Source organism: Chiloscyllium plagiosum, unplaced genomic scaffold, assembly GCF_037043375.1.
Source record: "Chiloscyllium plagiosum isolate Xiang-an unplaced genomic scaffold, Cpla_swu_hap1 HiC_scaffold_34, whole genome shotgun sequence".
In the NCBI taxonomy this organism is placed as follows: Eukaryota; Metazoa; Chordata; class Chondrichthyes; order Orectolobiformes; family Hemiscylliidae; genus Chiloscyllium; species Chiloscyllium plagiosum.
The window spans coordinates 21,419,307-21,437,500 of record NW_028270172.1 but is presented as its reverse complement, the minus strand read 5'-3'; the positions used below and the strand labels follow the sequence as shown (position 1 = coordinate 21,437,500).

Sequence of the window (18,194 nt, the reverse complement as noted above, 5' to 3'; positions counted from 1 at the left end):
ACATTGCTCTGGGTCTGGAATCACTGGTTAGACCAAGTAAGGTGATAAGGAATTTCTGCAGAAGAGTCACTGGACCCAAGACTTTAACTCCGATTTTTCTTCTCTGATGCTGTCAGACCTGCCGAGCTCTTCCAGTAACTTCTTTTCTTGAGGCAATTAGTGAACAGGATAGGATTTTGAGAGAAGTGATTATGGTTACCCTTTAAAGGCTAGCTTTTAATTCCAGTTTTTTTGTTTATTGGATTTCACTATCTGTCTGGATTGAATACAAGCCCATGTCCTGTTTTGGATTGCTAATCCATGACACCACAACCTCCCAGGATGTTACATAACATATAATCTAACAAAGAAAAGACATCTTGAAACAGGGAGGAATGTTCATGCTCTTAGTGTGAATAGATTCTGTTTATACAGTCCTTTATTTAAAACCATCACAAATCCTTCATTCATCCAGGAGTGGTAAAATGTAATTAGTGTTTAAGTTTTTAATAGCTAGAGTTGCCAATTTATTTTGTCATTTAAGATATGCAGGGATAGAATTTTTTTTGTGTAGCTATCAACATTTCAAATCTCTAGCCCATTTCCTGTCAACTTTTTAAAAAATCTGATGTCCAAATTTAAAATGGAATCACCCTGTGTAAATATCACAACATAATCCCCACAATTTCTCTTCTGCCTCAAATAAATAAATTAGATGAGATTAGCTGCAGTATGGAAACAGGCCCTTCAGACCAACCAGTCCACACTGACCCTTCGAAGAGTAACCCACCCAGACCCATTTCCCAACCCTATATTTACCCCTGACTAGCACACCTAGCATAGCCAATTCACCTGGCCTGCGCATCTTTGGATTGTGGGAGGAAACCCACGCAGACACTGGGAGAATGTGCGAACTCCACACAGACAGGCGTCCGAGCTGGGACTCTAACGTGGGTGCTGTGAGGCAGCAGTGCTAACCACTGAGCCACCGTGCTGCCCCCTAATTCATAATGAAGATATAAACATGAAGGCAGAATGTGTGATTTGTAAACAGCTGCTTACTCCTTAAAAGTTCAGACCATTCAGTTCATTGAGCCTGTTCACCATTCAATTTGATCATCATAGAGTTGTGCTTTACTCTTTCCCTTGATACCTTTACCTGACAAAGACTTGACCATTGAAAATTCCAGTTTTCTGATTTATCCCAATGGAACTCTTCTTCCAAAACATGTTTCTATTATCCTTGTGGAGGAAATGTGTTCTGAATGGTCCAACTTGAATGAATGAATTTTATATATTTTTTGATTTGCTTCTACATCCTCCTGCCACAGGAAACCGTTTCTATACTCCAATTATCTTTACTATTCTGAACCCTCTCAATCCGTTCACTCTTACCTATCTTTAATTGCACTTCAACTTGAGAGCTCACCTGAACTGAACTGTGTAATATTATGGGAGATCAGACTGATTTATTGAAGATGTTTTCTGCTGTAACAGTGCAGTTTTCCTTTTTTGGGTAGCTGAGGCTATGAGTCACTTTAAAAAAAAAAAGTGATCCTATTGCATGTCAATATTTGTCATTGTCTGCAAAGTATAAAAAACATTTAAAAAGCTCTTTAACAATATCATAGCTCCTTTTAGAGTAATTACCCTGAATTGAGGAAAAAATGGAGAGACAGTATTTTTGATCTTTAATCATTTTAATAAAACTTGCTATTAAAAGTAGTTACAACAATGATCTCTCTTTCCTCACTATCTCCCTGGGTCCCACCTGACACCCCCCCCCCCCTGCCCCTTTAGTAGTTTAAATCCTCCCAAGCAGTTCGAGCAAATTTCCCTGCCAGTATATTAGTCCCCTTCCAATTTAGGTGCAATCTGTCCTCCTTGTACAGGTCACTTCTACCCCAAAAGAGATTCCAATGATACAAAAATGTGAATCCAGCTCCTCAGCCATGCATTCATTTGCTCTATCCTCCTATTCCTGCCCTCACTAGCTCGTAGCACTGGGTGTAATCCAGATATTACTACCCTTGAGGACCTCCTTTTTAAATTTCTGCTGAACTCTCTCTAATCTCCCTTAAGAATCTCAACCTTTTCCCTTTCTATATCATTGGTTCCAATGTGGACAATGACCTCTTGCTGGCCCTTCTCCCTCGTGAGAACATTCTGCACCCTCTCTGAGACATCCTTGATCCTGGCACCAGGGAAACAACACCATTCTGCTTTTTCCCTGCTGGCCACAGAAATGTCTGTCTGTACCTCAGACTACAGAATCCCCTAACAATTGATCTCTTCTTGGAAGCCGACATACCCCTCATTGCATTAAAGCCAGTCTCAATACCAGAAACTTGGCTGTTCGTGCTACGTTCCACTGAGAATCCATCACCCCCCTAAATTTTCCAAAACAGTATACCTGTTTGAAATGGGTAGATCCAAAAAAGACTCCTACCCTAGGTACCTATCCCTCTCACCTTTCCTGGAGTTAACCCATGTATGTGACTGTGTCTGAGACATTTCCCCCCTTCCTAATTCCTCCTCGCTACTATCTGTCTCTCCAACCGGTCCACTCGATCTGATAAGTGTCTGTCTGTCTCGCAGATAGAGTTTAATTCAGATAAATGTGAGGTGCTGCATTTTGGGAAAGCAAATCTTAGCAGGACTTCTACACCTTAATGGTAAGGTCCTAGGAAGTGTTGCTGAACAAAGAGACCTTGGAGTGCAGGTTCATAGCTCCTTGAAAGTGGAGTCGCAGGTAGTTAGGATAGTGAAGAAGGCGTTTGGTATGCTTTCCTTTATTGGTCAGTATTGAGTACAGGAATTGTGAGGTCATGTTGCGGCTGTACAGGACATTGGTTAGGCCACTGTTGGAATATTGTGTGCAATTCTGGTCTCCTTCCTATCGGAAAGATGTTGTGAAACTTGAAAGGGTTCAGAAAAGATTTACAAGGATGGTGCCAGGGTTGGAGGATTTCAGCTATAGGGAGAGGCTGAACAAGGTGGGGCTGTTTTCTCTGGAGCGTTGGAGGCTGAGGGGTGACCTCTTATAGAGGTTTACAAAATTGAGGGGCATGGAAAGGATAAATAAAGTCTTTTTTTTTTCCCCTGGAGTCAGGGAGTCCAGGACTCCAGGGCATAGGTTTAGGGTGAGAGGGGAAAGATAAAGAAGAGACCTAAGGGGCAACTTTTTCAGAGGGTGGTACGTGTATGGAATGAGCTGCCAGAGGAAGTGGAGGCTAGTACAATGGCAACATTTAAGAGGCATCTGGATGGGTATATGAATAGGAAGGGTTTGGAGGGATATGGGCCAGGTGCTGGCAGGTGGGACGAGATTGGGTTGGGATATCTGGTTGGCATAGACAGGTTGGACCGAAGGGTCTATTTCCATGCTGTACATCTCTGACTCTATAACAATGGCTATCTGGTTTTTAACTAAATGATCTTTCGTGTCTGGTCAGGAAGCAAGGTTCACTGGTTTGTTCTGGACGACCAGTATTGAAAACTATGAATTGGCTAAACATTATTTCTTCCTTACACTCCTGAGTATGTGGCAGTAAAAGAATATGCTGAGCATATGAAAGGAATTTGTATCATTCAATGTATACTTTACTCACAGTAGCTGAAAAACATTAACATGTGGATCTTTCAGGTACTTCTATTCAGAGTCATTACTAATTTAAGGTCGGCTGTTGAGACATTGAAGGTATAGAGATGTACTAGCAATGAATGGCTTTAGTTATGTGGAGAGACTGGAAAATATAATGGAGCTAGACTATTCAGCCCAGAAATTTGTTAATCATGGAGTTAGATCATGCTTGATTTAAGCCACAGTACACTGTTCCATAAGCCTGGAGGCATTGGAACCTACTCAATTAAAATTTTCATTGACCCAGCATCAACCAAAGTCTTACGAAGCTGCAACATGACATCCTGACTCATGTACTCAATTTCCTGAACCATAAAGGCAAGCATACCATATGATGCTATTACCACCCTGCCTACTTGCATGGCCACTTTCAGGGAGCTATGGAATTGAACCAAAATCTTTCTGTACATCAATGCCATTCAGAGTCCTGCTATTGTATGCTGTTCCAAAACATGTGATCTCCCAAAGTGCAGCACCTCACACCTAGCCAGATTAAATTCCATCTGCCACTTCTCTGTCCATATCTGCAATTAACTTGTATCCCACTGTGTCCTTTGACGACTTTCTACACTATCCACAACTCCACCCATCTTTATTGTCTGCAAGCTTATTAATCCACACTTTTACATTTTCACCTAACTCCTTTATATAAATCTCAAATAGACAATAGGTGCAGAAGTAGGCCATTCTGCCCTTCGAGCCTGCACCACCATTCAATATGATCATGGCTGATCATCCTTAATCAGTATCCTGTTCCTGTCTTATCTCCATAACCCTTGATTCCACTATCCTTGAGAGCTCTATCCAACTCCTTCTTAAATGAATCCAGAGACTGGGCCTCCACTGCCCTCTGGGGCAGAGCATTCCACACAGCCACCACTCTCTGGTTGAAGAGGTTTCTCCTCCTCTCTGTCCTAAATGGTCTACCCTGTATTTTTAAGCTGTGTCCTCTGGTTTGGCACTGACCCATCAGCAGAAACATGTTTCCTGCCTCTAGAGTGTCCAATCCTTTAATAATCTTATGTCTCAATCAGATCCCCTCTCCGTCTTCTCACCTCAAGGGTATACAAGCCCAGTCGCTCCAGTCTTTCAGCGTAAGGTAGTCCCGCCATTCCAGGAATTGACCTCGTGAACCTACGCTGCACTCCCTCAATAGCCAGAAAGTCTTTCCTCAAATTTGGAGACCAGAACTGCACACAGTACTCCAGGTGTGGTCTCACCAGGGCCCTGTACAGCTGCAGAAGAACCTCTTTGCTTCTATACTCAATCCTTCTTGTTATGAAGGCCAGCATGCTATTAGCTGCCTTCACTACCTGCTGTACCTGCATGCTTACCTTCATTGACTGGTGTACAAGAACACCCAGATCTCTCTGTACTGCCCCTTTACCTAAATTGATTCCATTTAGATAGTAATCTGCCTTCCTGTTCTTGCCATCATATTAAACTGCATCTGCTATGCATCTGACCATTCGCCTGACTTGTCCAGGTCACCCTGTAATCTCCTAACATCCTCCTCACATTTCACCCTGCCACCCAGCTTAGTATCATCAGCAAATTTGCTAATGTTATTACTACTACCATCTTCTATATCATTAATATATATTGTAAAAAGCTGCGGTCCCAGTACTGATCCCTGCGGTACCCCACTGGTCACTGCCTGCCATTCCGAAATGGAGCCGTTTATCACTACTCTGTTTCCTATCAGCCAACCAACTTTCAATCCAAGTTAGTACTTTGCCCCCAATACCATGCGCCCTAATTTTGCTCACTAACGTCTTTATCAAAAGAGGGACTTTATCAAAAGCTTTCTGAAAGTCCAGGTACACTACATCTTCTGGATCTCCCTCGTCCAGCTTCAGAGTTACATCCTCAAAAAATTCCAGAAGATTAGTCAAGCATGATTTCCCCTTCTTAAATCCATGCTGACTCTGACCTATCCTGTTACTGCTATCCAAATGTGTCATATTTCATCCTTTACCATAGACTCCAGCATCTTTCCCACCACTGAGATCAGACTAACTGGTCTATAATTTCCTGCTTTCTCTCTCCAACCTTAAAGTGGTACAACATTAGCCACCCTCCAATCCGCAGGAACTGATCCCGAATCTATCGAACTCTGGAAAATAATCACCAACGCATCCACGATTTCTCGAGCCACCTTCAGTACCCTGGGACTTATCAACCTTCAAACCTAACCATCTCTCCAACACCAATTCCTGGCAAATATAAATTCCCTTCAGTTCAGGTCCTTCAGCCACTGTTACCTCAGGGAGATTGCTTGTGTCTTCCCCAGTGAACACAGATCTGAAGTACCAATTCAATTCTTCTGCCATTTCTATGTTCCCTGTAGGTCCTAGTATGGGTCCCTGCAGAACACCACCAACAGTCATGGACCTCCAACCTGAAAAACACCCTTCCACCATGACCCTCTGTCTTCTATGGGCAAGCCAATTTTGAATCCACATTGCCAAATTCCTATGGATCCCATGCATCTTATTCTTGGATGAGCCTATGATGAGGGGACCATGGTAAAGGCTCATCTCCAATACTTGGGTCTTGTTTATACTTTAGGCAGTCTTTACCTCCTGCTCATTAGCCATGGTTCCATGTCAAATCCGTAGCACTTCTAAATATATTCACTCATACTCTCTCTCTAATGAGTCCTATTATAATGATAGAACATCGAACAATGCAGGCCCTTCAGTCCTCTGTCCTGCCAACTTGTGGAACCAATCTGAAGCCGGTCTAACCCAAACTATTCTCGTCGTATGCCTACCCAATGACTATTTACATGTCTTAACGTGTGGGACAGCTAAAATATCCATTCATAATTTTTCATAGTATCGTTAATTACAGATCTCTCCCACAAGAGCCTTGATTTTGACAGCGGTGCAGAGAAGATTGATAAGCTATTTTGGTGAGCTATTTTGTCGTTGGCACAATTCTTATTTGCATAAGAAAGTGGAGTCAAGTGAAGAGAGCTTCTGTTCTAGATACTTCAAATTGTTGGTTTATTAATGCTTTTCGTAAGGTTAATGGCTTTTTTTGAAAATTGAATGTGTACTTAAGCAGTTCAACAAATAGCATTGTTGTTTCCAAGTTGAGGGCACAGTGCTGGAAAAGCACAGCAGGCCAGGCAGCATCCAAGGAGCAGGAGAATTGACATTTCAGACAAGCCTTTCATCAGGACTTTTTTTTTTCCCAACACCCCACAATCAATTCTGATCTCCAGCATCTGCAATCATCACTTTCTGCTAATTGTTATTTCCAAGTTTATTGAATCTATACATAGGGAATTTACAATGGGTATGGAAATATAATGCCTCAGTGGGGCTGCTGAGATCGCTGCATGTAAGAGAGCCCCTTGGTGTTAGTAGGGGTCATAAGTTGACTTGGGGTCATTGTGGTGGGTGCAAGTGTATGACTTTGACCTTGCGTGTAGGATTCCTAAATGTAGAGAACGATTCATGATTCCTCTGAGGAGTGTGAAGCAGTGGAGAAACTGGCTTGATTCCATTAGCATTGTTAGGGTTAGGAGATGCTAACAACATCCCCCTTATTTTTAATTGCCTCCAAGTCTTTCAGAAAGAAATCTGGTCCGGTGCAAGATTCAAACAAATTCCTGGCCTGAGATGATTTGAGTTATAAAGATAAATATGGAGGGATAAAGGAAATATGATCTGTATGTTTAAGGTCATTGAAAGAATGACACCCTATAAGTATGGTACTTTGAAGAACATGTATACCCAGTATATCACTTGTGACAGCTATTGGCAAGGTAAAACTTTATAGATGTCTGTGACCGTGAATATCATAGAGCATCTTACCTTGCAAGGACATGATGAATCTTTTGGGATCATACCAAGACCCATTGGGTTTTATCTATTTAATTTTAAAAGGAACTGGAGAGGAACTTTTTAACAGCAGAACATGCCTTTAAGTTAGTGGTTTTTGAGTTTATGTTTACTGAAGGTGGGGGCAGAAATGAGGTGGTTTGGTGCACTGACATGAAATTTGTCAGTGATTTAGAAGTTGACCAAACAGTTTCTCACTTTTTGTGTTGGAATGTTTGGATGTGCCTGGTGTCTCTACACTAAACAGCACTTGAAGTCTCTTAGAGCTGTCTGTATAAGTGTTCTTGTTCAACTGTCTTCTTGTAAAGAAGTTGCCATAGCAAAATATTATGGTTGTTAACGAAATGTAAATATTCTTGCCTCCCTCTTGTAATCATGCAAGATATATAATACTGCGTCAAGTAAATAATTTGAAGCTCAACAGAACATGGTTAGTAGCTTAATTATAGGCTTTGTACTGGTGTCTGTATGCTACCATTGTTCCTTCACAAGCAGAATTTGAGAACTGGGTAGCTAAATTTATGGCAAGGCAGGAACCTAATCGAAAGGTTCCGAGATAAGCTGATAACACCAAGTATTTTACATGCCCGTTTTAATTCTGAAGGATAGATGTAGCTTTTCATTGAATAACTAGCCAGCTCCAAGCAACTTGCTAATATATTCATCTGACAATGATAGCTTTGCCAATTTCTTGCTATATATCTCTGATTCACAATTGCTTATGGATTAATATTCATAAATTTAGCAATTGGTTTTGAAATATTATTTCTTTCATGTGGTTCAGCTTCCAAACAAATGACCAACCTTAGTTTTCAAAGTTATTGCTTTTATTATCAATGTGAGCATTCTTCCATTTGCAAACCAGTTAAAGGTGCAATTCCCCACTCCTTCCTCACCTGAAATATTGTAGCTCTGCAGAGCACCTGATTTCACTTATCCAACACAAATAGCCATTTTAGCAGGGTATACAGTTGTGGGAGACTAGGAGTGCTAGTGCTGATGTTATCTATCTATGTATGTCCCCATTGCTGTGTGCATCCATGTCCCCACATAAACCTGCTGGATGTGTGCATCCAAACCAGATTGAGGGATGGTAGCACAGGTAAAAGTGGTCAAATGGTTTGAGCAAAAACTCCTACATGAATGGCAGACTGAGGACAATGACTGGAATATAATATAGTCAAAAAGCGTGATGCTGGAAAAGCACAGCAGGGTCAGACAGCATCTGAGGAGCAGGAGAGTCGACGTTTCAGGCATAAGCCCAAACCTGATGAAGGGCTTTTGCCCGAAACATCAACTCTCCTCGGATGCTGCCTGACCTCCTGTGTTTTTCCAGCATCATACTTTCCGACTCTGATCTCCAGCATCAGCAGTCCCCACATTTTCTCAGTCGTTGGAATATAATATAGCAGAATTAAATGGGTGTGCTTCTGGAATGCATTCTTTTTGAAAGACTGGGATTGCGTTGAGAAATTTTGCATGCAGCTGAATTGGTGTTGGACTCCAACTGAGTTGTTTGTGGACTGAATACCTTCCTTATTCTGTCCTCTCGAGTTGCATTAGATTGCTAACCTACTACTGAACAATAGGTCAAGATAGCAAGCATTTCTTTATGAAATAGAATGCTGCCTTTAGCTTTTTTATATAACATTATTTGCTGTCACCTAAGTACATTCCCTTTTCTCTTTTTCAGGAGAGGAAAGAAGCACAGCATGATCCTGCGTACGCAGCTCTCTGTCAGAGTCCATGCTTGTATTGGTAAGTCAAATACTTGCCTAGTAATGAGGTGGTGAGTGAGCTTCAACTGAAGAACAGTGAAAATGAAACTTGTTTGGTTGGTTATACCTGAGATATATCTGCCTTGTACTGATTTGAATATATACATGTTAAAACCATATTTAAAGAGTTTAGTTCAAGCCGAGTGTTAGTGACTCCTCGGCTGCATGTGCACAGGACTTGATTGTGATAAAAAACTGAAAGTATAGAGAACTCCAAAATAAACAGTGGCAACATATCATGCAATGGCTAAGTCCCATCACTATATTTAAACAAAATCCTTCATTTTAAAAAGTGATCCTATCGTACCTAATGATCCACGAGGCAAAACGGAACTTTTTGACTACAACTTCAGTTTATTCTGCTGTACATTGAGTTAAATCTTTGTAGCTTGCTCCATTCATAGCATTCAAGCACAGAAGTTAATACCAATACTTGACGAGCTGGAGGCGTACAGCTAACTAGGCAGAAATGAGTGCCCAGTGTAGTACTGTTGACTTTGGCACTTCTAGAATACAGCTCATTGTTTCAAGTGAGGAAGATTGCTTCTACGTCACAGCCTGTGCCTTTTCGGGTCACCTTAGCATTGCATTTGCATTCCTGAGTTTACATATAAAAATGTAGCTTAGACAACCAGAATGTGAATAGTGAAGCTTCTCTGAAAATTCTGAAAAGGACACAGGAGAACATGCAAGAAATACTTGTCATACGCTAAGGGAGTGATCAGTCCCAAAAAAACTGAATGGAAGGTGCTCAAGTGCAGAATCCCTTGAGGTGAATATAACTTGCCAAACTAGAAGTTTGGCAGAATGTTATTTTCAGGTAAAGGAAATAAATTAGAGGCACTAGACATTGTTAGTGCAGTCTCAATCAATGGGTGGGAATCAGAAAGCTTTCCAATCAGGTCTGCTCACTCTGTGTGTTATATAGAGCCATTTGCTGATTCCATCAGGAAGGATGCAGGCCTAGGAGGGGTGCCTAATTCCTGGCAGTTAAGGCCTCCCTGTACGTAGACGACATTGTGGCTTTCTGCTCTGATCTGCTGTCAGTGCACAAACGCCTGTGCATCTATGACCAGTTTGAACAGGCCACGGGAGCTAAGGTACATCTAGGCAAGAGCGAGGCCATGCTCTCTGAAAACTGGGCCGACCAATCCTCTATCCTCTCCACCACCGTTAGGACAGATCACCTGAATGTTAGGTATTTAGTTCGGAGGGGCTTAGACAGGCGCCAAGTCTTGGGAGGAGCATGTCACTGAAGTGAGGCAGAAACTGGACAGATGGGAGCACTGGTCACTCTCCATTGTGGGAAGTTTTTTTTAAAAAAAAAAAAGCTGGTCATCAAGTGAGTAGTACACTCAATGTTGTACGTGGCATGGGCCTGGCCTATAGCCACTTCAGTCACCAGGGCCATCTTCCACTTCTTGTGCAGATCAAAGATGGACTGTATCTGAAGGGACACCATATATAAAGATCTAAACAAAAGTGGGGTGGGGAATGCTACCTTCACCCTGATGGCCATCTTCGTGTGTGGCTGCATCAAGCTGTGTGCATCCCTGGTATGCAAATACCAAGTGCCACTGCATACTGAGGTTCTACCTGTCCCCTGTGTTGCAAAGGATGGGCCCGGCCTCACTGCCGCAGGACACTCCAAGTAGTTGGACCATTCCATATCACCTGTCCTTCTTGGTGAAATTTGTGAAGAGAAACGCATTTTGACCACCAGTCCATTAGGAAGTGGTCAGCACGTAGTGTCCTCGAGACCCTTTGGGGAAAGGAGAGGGTGGATCCTGTCGAGTGGTTCCCTGGGCAGACTGTCGAAGTCGTTTGGCAGAATGCCTCATCGCCAGAACTTTCCAACAAGCACCCAGACGTCGCTTGGCTGGTGATGAGAGGGGTACTGCCTGTGAACTCCTTTATGCATGCCTGGACTCTCTGCGTCACGCATGATGCCGTTGAAGCAGCTGTGGAGGGGATTAGACTGTCTCACACCACCTTCTGGAATGTGCCTATGCAAAGGAAGAGAGGAATGCAGTAGTGTTTGACTAGGCTTGTACCAAGCAGCTCTATGACATGGGACGCCATGCTCCTATGGTCTGTTCCCCGGGATGCGCACAGACTAACATCACACATGCCTGGAGGACCATCAGCTTGTTGAATGACGCTATTTGGTCTGCCTGAAACCTGTTGGCCTTCCAGCTGAAGGAGTTTACCCTGACTGAGTGTTGCAGACTGGCATATTCCAAGGCCCAGGGCTAAGTGCTGAGGGACACACTGAAGCTTTGGGGCAGCTACCGCCAAGGTGCAGTGGGGAAACACCACTGTGTAAGGTCTCTCTGAAGTATAACAGGGCTCCGTTCAGTAATTGGGTCCCACCGACACCTCCGCTAAATGCCAAGAGGTTGACCGTAAACAGAATTGTGAACATTAATGACTCTATCTGTTCTTGGAAAGTGTAAACAGTGTACATCTGAACAGCTTCACTAACTGTACATGTACCAAAGATTTCTTTTGATGAATAAAGTATATTTTTGAAATTTAAAAAAAAAAATTGGTGGTACTAGAACCAGTTGAAGGTTTCCTTATTTTAAAAAGAGAACTTGATACGTTGCAACCATCAGTTTTTATTTAGGCCAAGTGTGTATGGGAGCCTGGATCTGGAAGGTCCATTAGTTTCTGAGAACTACCTGGGACTTGGGGTTGAAGGTTCCCTGATGTGCTGATCCCTCGTCCAAGCAGAAGGTCTTGTGATTCCTGGTCTTGTCCTGCCACTGACCTGCAACACCTTTTCAAAGTTTGTAATGTACATCTTGTAAACGTGCTTTCAATTGATCTACTTTCATAGCTGCTGTATAGAAAAATTAGACTGTGTCCTTGGATAGTTATTGGAGCGTGCCTTAACTAATTGATTTTGGTGCCATAGAAGGTACAGAGGGAAGATCAGTAATGTATTGAGAGATGGATAGAAATCTGACCATTCTGGACGTTCCTGTCAAGTCAAGGTGAAGGTTTGGGTGGTACAAGGGTGAATGTGTGAGTAATATAGTTTCTGGCCCACTGCTGAGTTCCTAGACGTCAATGAGCAACAACTCCGAATCACAATGTGTGCTAGTGTAAAAAGAGGCCGTTCAGTCCATTGTGTCTACATGACCCTTCTGCCTTTTCCTATCCTTTTCTGTTCAAATAATCATCTCATGCCCTCTGAATGAACCTTCTCCAACATATTTCTAGGCAGTGCATTCCAAACTCTAATTACTGTGTGAAAGTTGTTCGTTCTTGCATAATGTTATCTGCTTTTGCAAATAACTTAAATCTGTGCCCTCTATTTTGAAGCTTTTCACAAGTGGGAGTTATTTCTTCCGACCCACTCTGTCCAGACTCCTCAGATTTTGAAAATTTCTATGAAACTTCTCTCTTCCCCCAAGAAAAACCATCACAATTTCTCCAGTGAATCTTGGTAACTGAAGTTTTACATTCCTCAAACTATTCTTTTTTTTCTTTTTGCAAGTTTTATTTTTGAGTGCTTCACATCCATGTTGAAGTGTGGTGCACGAAACTGAATTCCACCAATGGTCTTATTATAAGTTCAGTATAAGCTCCATGATCTTGTACTCCGTGCCCCTATGAATAAAGTCTAGAATACTGTATGTTTCATTTAACTACTTTCTCTCTCCAGCTATCCTGTCACCTTTTCAGTGACTTGCACCTCTTCTCCAATCTTGAGTCTTTCTCTATTTTGTGCATTTTGTTTAAACTTTTCTGAAAAAAATTGTTGAGCTTTGGATATGAGTTGAAATTAATGTTTGGAAGTTTACATCTGATTTGAAACCTTGAAACTTTAAGGCCTGCATTAACTCCAGGGACAAACTTTGCTCTGTTTTAGGCCTCGTAACCAAGTTGAGAACTTTCAAGACCATTTTTTATAAATCCAAATCTGCTTGCAAGCTTCTAGGATTTGCAAACATGAAGGTATAAATTATGTAACTAAGGCGTCTTATTTTATGCAGCTTGACATTTCAATTGTCACTTGTTAAATATTGTGCACTAAAATATTTCTGTATATTTTGTGGTATGATTACCGATTCCTAGATAGCATTTCACACCAGTGACAGCGCTCCTGTTGGAGTAAGTCACATTGGACTATTGCAGATGAGATAATCAAGTCGAGGGCAAAGCAAAATTACTGCATGGTCGTTGCTTGGTTGAACAAAAAGTGAAATAATAATTTTAAAATGAGCTGAGTTTTCAAGGCTGTGTTTAATAAAATGGTGCATTATATCAATGGGCTTGATGTCTGCTCATGTTTTAAGCTTCAAGCCTGACTTGACATTTGCATATATGCCACCCCGTAAAATGTTCCTTTTTCTTTGTGCATTGTCATTATCCTTCACCTACAGAAATCTCACTCAGGGAGTAGATAGAAGCCTGGTCTTTGAATATTTACCAAGTTCTTCACTGAACAAATCAAGCCTGATCTGATGGGTGTCTTATGTCAAAGGACATGTTAAATGGCAGTTAGCTTAGGGAGGTCTCTTATCTTCTGAACTATTCCTTGGGTCAACCATGAGGTCAACTTGAAACCAATGAGTAAAAGCACTGGGTGAATTTTCATCCACAAATAATACCAATTTTTCTGAAGGACAGGAACGATAAAGGTTTTGCATTATTTCCCTCTTGCCTGACTTGCCATGTTCCTTGTTTTCAACTCCCTACTCCATTATCTGAGGTGAAGATGTCCCAAATCTCTGCTCAATCTTATTAACGTAAGCTCTAACATAAAATCTATCTTCTTCTGCATTCCTGTGATTTGTACAGCTCATTGCAGCTGTGTAATTTATCATTAGAACTGTCATCATCTAATCCAAGGGACTCCAGATAAATTTATGCTTCAGTTTTTTTTTATAAACCAAAAGTGAATCTTCAAATGATTGGTAATTCCCTGTAACTGCAGTGATCAATGACTTGCCCCAGATTCTCAGCTTCCTGCTGTGAACCAGTACTGTTCTGTATCTATGCTGAAAATGTGTTGCTGGAAAAGCGCAGCAGGTCAGGCAGCATCCAAGGAACAGGAGAATCGACGTTTCTGGCATAAGCCCTTCTTCAGGAATCTCTGACCAACTGCAGGATGTGCCCAAGTGCAGTCTAGCAATAACTCCCACTTTCCAGCTTCACCTTCATGTCTCCAGTCCCATCGGAACGTGTTTTTTAATGATGTGACTTGAATAAATGCACTGAAAAAAGAATGTAGGTTTCCACAGTGACAGGCATTGATGTGTCACTGGCTAAACATTGGAATTACTAGGATTAGCTTTAGTTGCAGTTTAGTTTTGCTTGTTTATCCAGGCTGCAGCTTAATGAATCTTCTGTCAGTCAGATCCATGTTCTTTTGATTTTCTGATCAGAGATCAGTGTGTTTGCCCTGAGGAATTTGTACAAATTGAAAGTATATTTTTAACTGATGTAATGAAGTATAATGTATTAAAGGTGACTATGTTCCTGCTTTTGCCTGCAGCTGTGTAGGAAAAGTATCTAGGAACTAATTCTCTTGCAAGAAAGGGGAAAATTATAATCAGATAATCATCTTGTAAAATGAGCAAAGCTTAAGATGTGACAGATTTTTAATCTTCAGAATTCCTATAGATAAAAATGCACTCTGATTTGAAAACGCTTTACTGACTTCAATGACTGATGACCCCCTATCTCATTGAACTTTGTTCAGTGCATTATAAGGAACTGGTCCATTTAAAAAATATTTGATATTTTGAACAAAGTGTACAGCAGACTTCTACTCTAACTCTGGTATCTTGTCAAAGTGGAATGGAAGAGTTTCATATGCTGGACACTTTGGATTGGCCTTGCTAAATTATCTGTACTGTCCAGGGGTGTGCAGGCTGGGTGGCTTAGCCATGGGAAAACAGGGTTACAAGGATAGGTAGGAAGTGGGAATGTTTGGGATGCTCTTCGAAGGGTTGGTGTCGACTTGATGGGCCAAATGGCCTGGATGCACACTGTTAAGATGTATTATTGATACATATTTTTAAACATGTTAATCTTCAGCATGGATGCTGACTCCTTTTTTAATAAAAGGGCAAAGTCTACAGTCTCAAAATTGTTAGCATTTCTCGATTTTTATTCTTGTTCTCTTTCTGAATTATTGATGTGGAATGCAGCTCCCAGAAGTTAATGACAAATCTTGGTGTTTATCCTCATCACCAGAACTTGCACCAAAGCCTCTAGGTATGTCACATTTGGCAGTGAACCTTGGCAGCTAGCTATACAAGATAATCCTGCCTGATTTATTTTGCCCACATAACATGTGCCTGTTAAAATAAAGTGCCCATTAGTGACAAGCACTACAAAATGTCTGCCTCTAGGTGTAAGAAGACTTTTTTTTTCCCAGAAGAATTTTTTTCCATGCAACCTCCATGGTGACCTTTTTTCCCTTTTTTTTTTGTGAACAATGTTTTATCTTTTTTTTTCAAAAACATGGCATCAGTCTCCATATAAAATTTATATATCATTCCACTCATTTTAAGCATTGAGAAGTAATGTAACTAAATGTATCTGCATCATAATTCTGTCATTGATGGTGCGCCGTGCTGAAAGTCGTGAATCAAGTTACTAGCAGTATTTTATACGTTGCCCATCAGAAATAATGAATTTTGAACAGAAAATCGCTCCAGCACTCAAGTGGGAACATGTGGATGCTGTTAGCAGTTCAGTTTGACAGGAATCTGACTTTAATTTTTTTTTAAGTACCTGGAGGATTTGTGAGGAGGTCTGCTGCTGTGTTTAAGCCTAAGCTGGAAAAGAAAAGAGAGGAGTGGGGGTTACCTTTGGATTATTGTGTTCCTTCAGATGTCTGGCAGAAATGATTGGTTGGAAAGATATTGTGATCAAAACCGTTCCTGTATTCACTTCACACAACATCAATATCCACTCTCTTTTAAATACAAGCTATTGTTCTCAACTGGCCTTTGCCTGTTGGGCTTCTTTTGAAGAGCCAGATGCAAGCCTACACCTCTGGAAGAATTAGGTACTGGGGATCAAGAAGGTGACTGTTCAACATGTGGTAAATGACTTAACACAAGTGGCAGAGATTGGGCCATTGGGGAGGGATAATCGTAACCAGGGTTGGCCTGCTTCAGACTGTGTAGACAACTTTTTTGCTTGGTACAGCCAGTAGTGAAACACTGCTGTCTGAATCTCCTATTGGATGTGTGCGTTGCAGCTAATGGCTCCTATTCATAATTCAGCTCTCCTCCAAAATGACAGCTTGCTATTCTGCAATTGAAGATGTGATTTTTGTTTGTGAAATGAGTAGGTTGCTTATGTTTTTTTATGATTATGCCTATGCCAATTATTGCTTCTAAACTTGCAACACTTTTCTGAGACCAAAAAATCTAATGTAGTCCCTTTCTTTTTAATTTGGTGCCAGCGAGTTGGAAATTGAGGGTTTTTTTTGGTAACAATAGTCCATTCATAGCTTTGTCATAACATTAGGTTATGGACACTTTAGTGAAGGAACAGTTAAAAATCATGGTTGGAAAATGGGGATCCTCACCTGAATTCTCAAACTAAGCTACTGGGGGCAAGCTCTGTGGTGAGCATTTGTAAATCTAATCATTGTAATGTACTGTAATGTTGAAGTAATGGCTGGTATTTGTTTCATTTTAAAAACTCAGAAGAATCCTGCCAAGCCTACAAGGCACTTCTGAATTATAAGGACTCCAATCCCAAAGTTTCTGCACATCGGTAGTCATACCAACGTGGCTGTGAATGTGACTTCATTCTGCCCTTCCCTACCTTTTATGTTCACGTTTTTCAAGTATTTGTCCATTTTCTGCTTTTGGGAATACATGACTTTCTGACTGATATATTGGCATAGTTATTGAGTTTGCTGATTGATCCAGTCTTTAATAAGCATAAAGTTCCATACAGAAACACTCACTATCCCCAGAAAATGCTCAAATATTAGTTGGTTGTGTGGTTTCCAATGTTTTTGGGTTGGGGGGCAAGTCATCCTCAAATTACTTTAAATCTCTTCTGAACATGTAACCAAGTGACTAAAAATACATTTATTTGTAAATCTTAGTAACATTATGATTTCAAAAAAAGAAAACAAACCTTTTTTTTTAATTTCCATGTTTTTTTTTATGTGGGAAGTTCAAATTGAAGAGCAAAATTCTTGTACCTTGATTGAAGTTTATCTATTGCCTAAAATAATAGCTCTGATTGCATGGCTTGCTCCAGTTTCCTTAAACATTTTGGAGGGAAAATGTAAATAAATGTTCAGTCTGACAGTGAAGGGACTTGATTAACAGTCAACTGCTCTTAATGTACTGCTTACATACCGGTAAATGCTGTAAACAGCAGATGCTCAGACATGTGATTGAAAGATCTTCAGTACTGGGCTAAAAATATCCAGCTGGAGCCTAGGCTTTGGAGAGGCTAAAGCCTTCTGTGGGAATCTTTATAATTTTCTGAAGGAAGTCCTTAAACAATTCTGTGAAATTCAACTTTGTTATAAAGCGTTTGTTCAAGGGCAATGTATGTGTCATTGGCTGGGCCAGTATTTAATGCCCATTCCTAGCTGCCCTTTTAAAGGTGGGCAGTGAGCCGCATCCCTGAATAGTTGTGGTCTATTTGCATTTGTCAGTAAGAGGCGTTTCGAGACGTCTGACCCAGTGACACTGAAGGAATGCCAATACGTTGCCAAGTCAGGATGGTGTATGGCTTGGAAGACAACTTTTGCCGATGGTGGTGTTCCTTGTATCTGCTATCCTCTTTCCTTCTAAATGGAGTTAGTCATGGGTATGGGAGGTGCTGTCCCATGAGCCTTGGGGAATTTCTGCATTGCATCTTGTAGATTGTAGCAGCCCAAGTGTACAGTGTGTCAGTGGCGCAGGGACTGGATGTTTTGTGGATATGATGTCAATGAAG

The 18,194-nt window shown here is 41.2% G+C and overlaps 1 protein-coding gene across 12 annotated transcripts in view; it reads left to right on the top strand.

The window, feature by feature from the left end:
* Positions 1-18,194, top strand: part of fhod3b (formin homology 2 domain containing 3b) — a 598,094-nt gene that overhangs the window by 31,351 nt on the left and 548,549 nt on the right. For all 12 annotated transcript variants that reach the window (XM_087978543.1, XM_043719366.2, XM_087978542.1 and 9 more), the window contains exon 3: positions 9,170-9,234. In XM_087978543.1, coding sequence (XP_087834669.1) covers positions 9,170-9,234 — 65 coding nt within the window. The remainder of the gene's footprint in view (positions 1-9,169; positions 9,235-18,194) is intronic.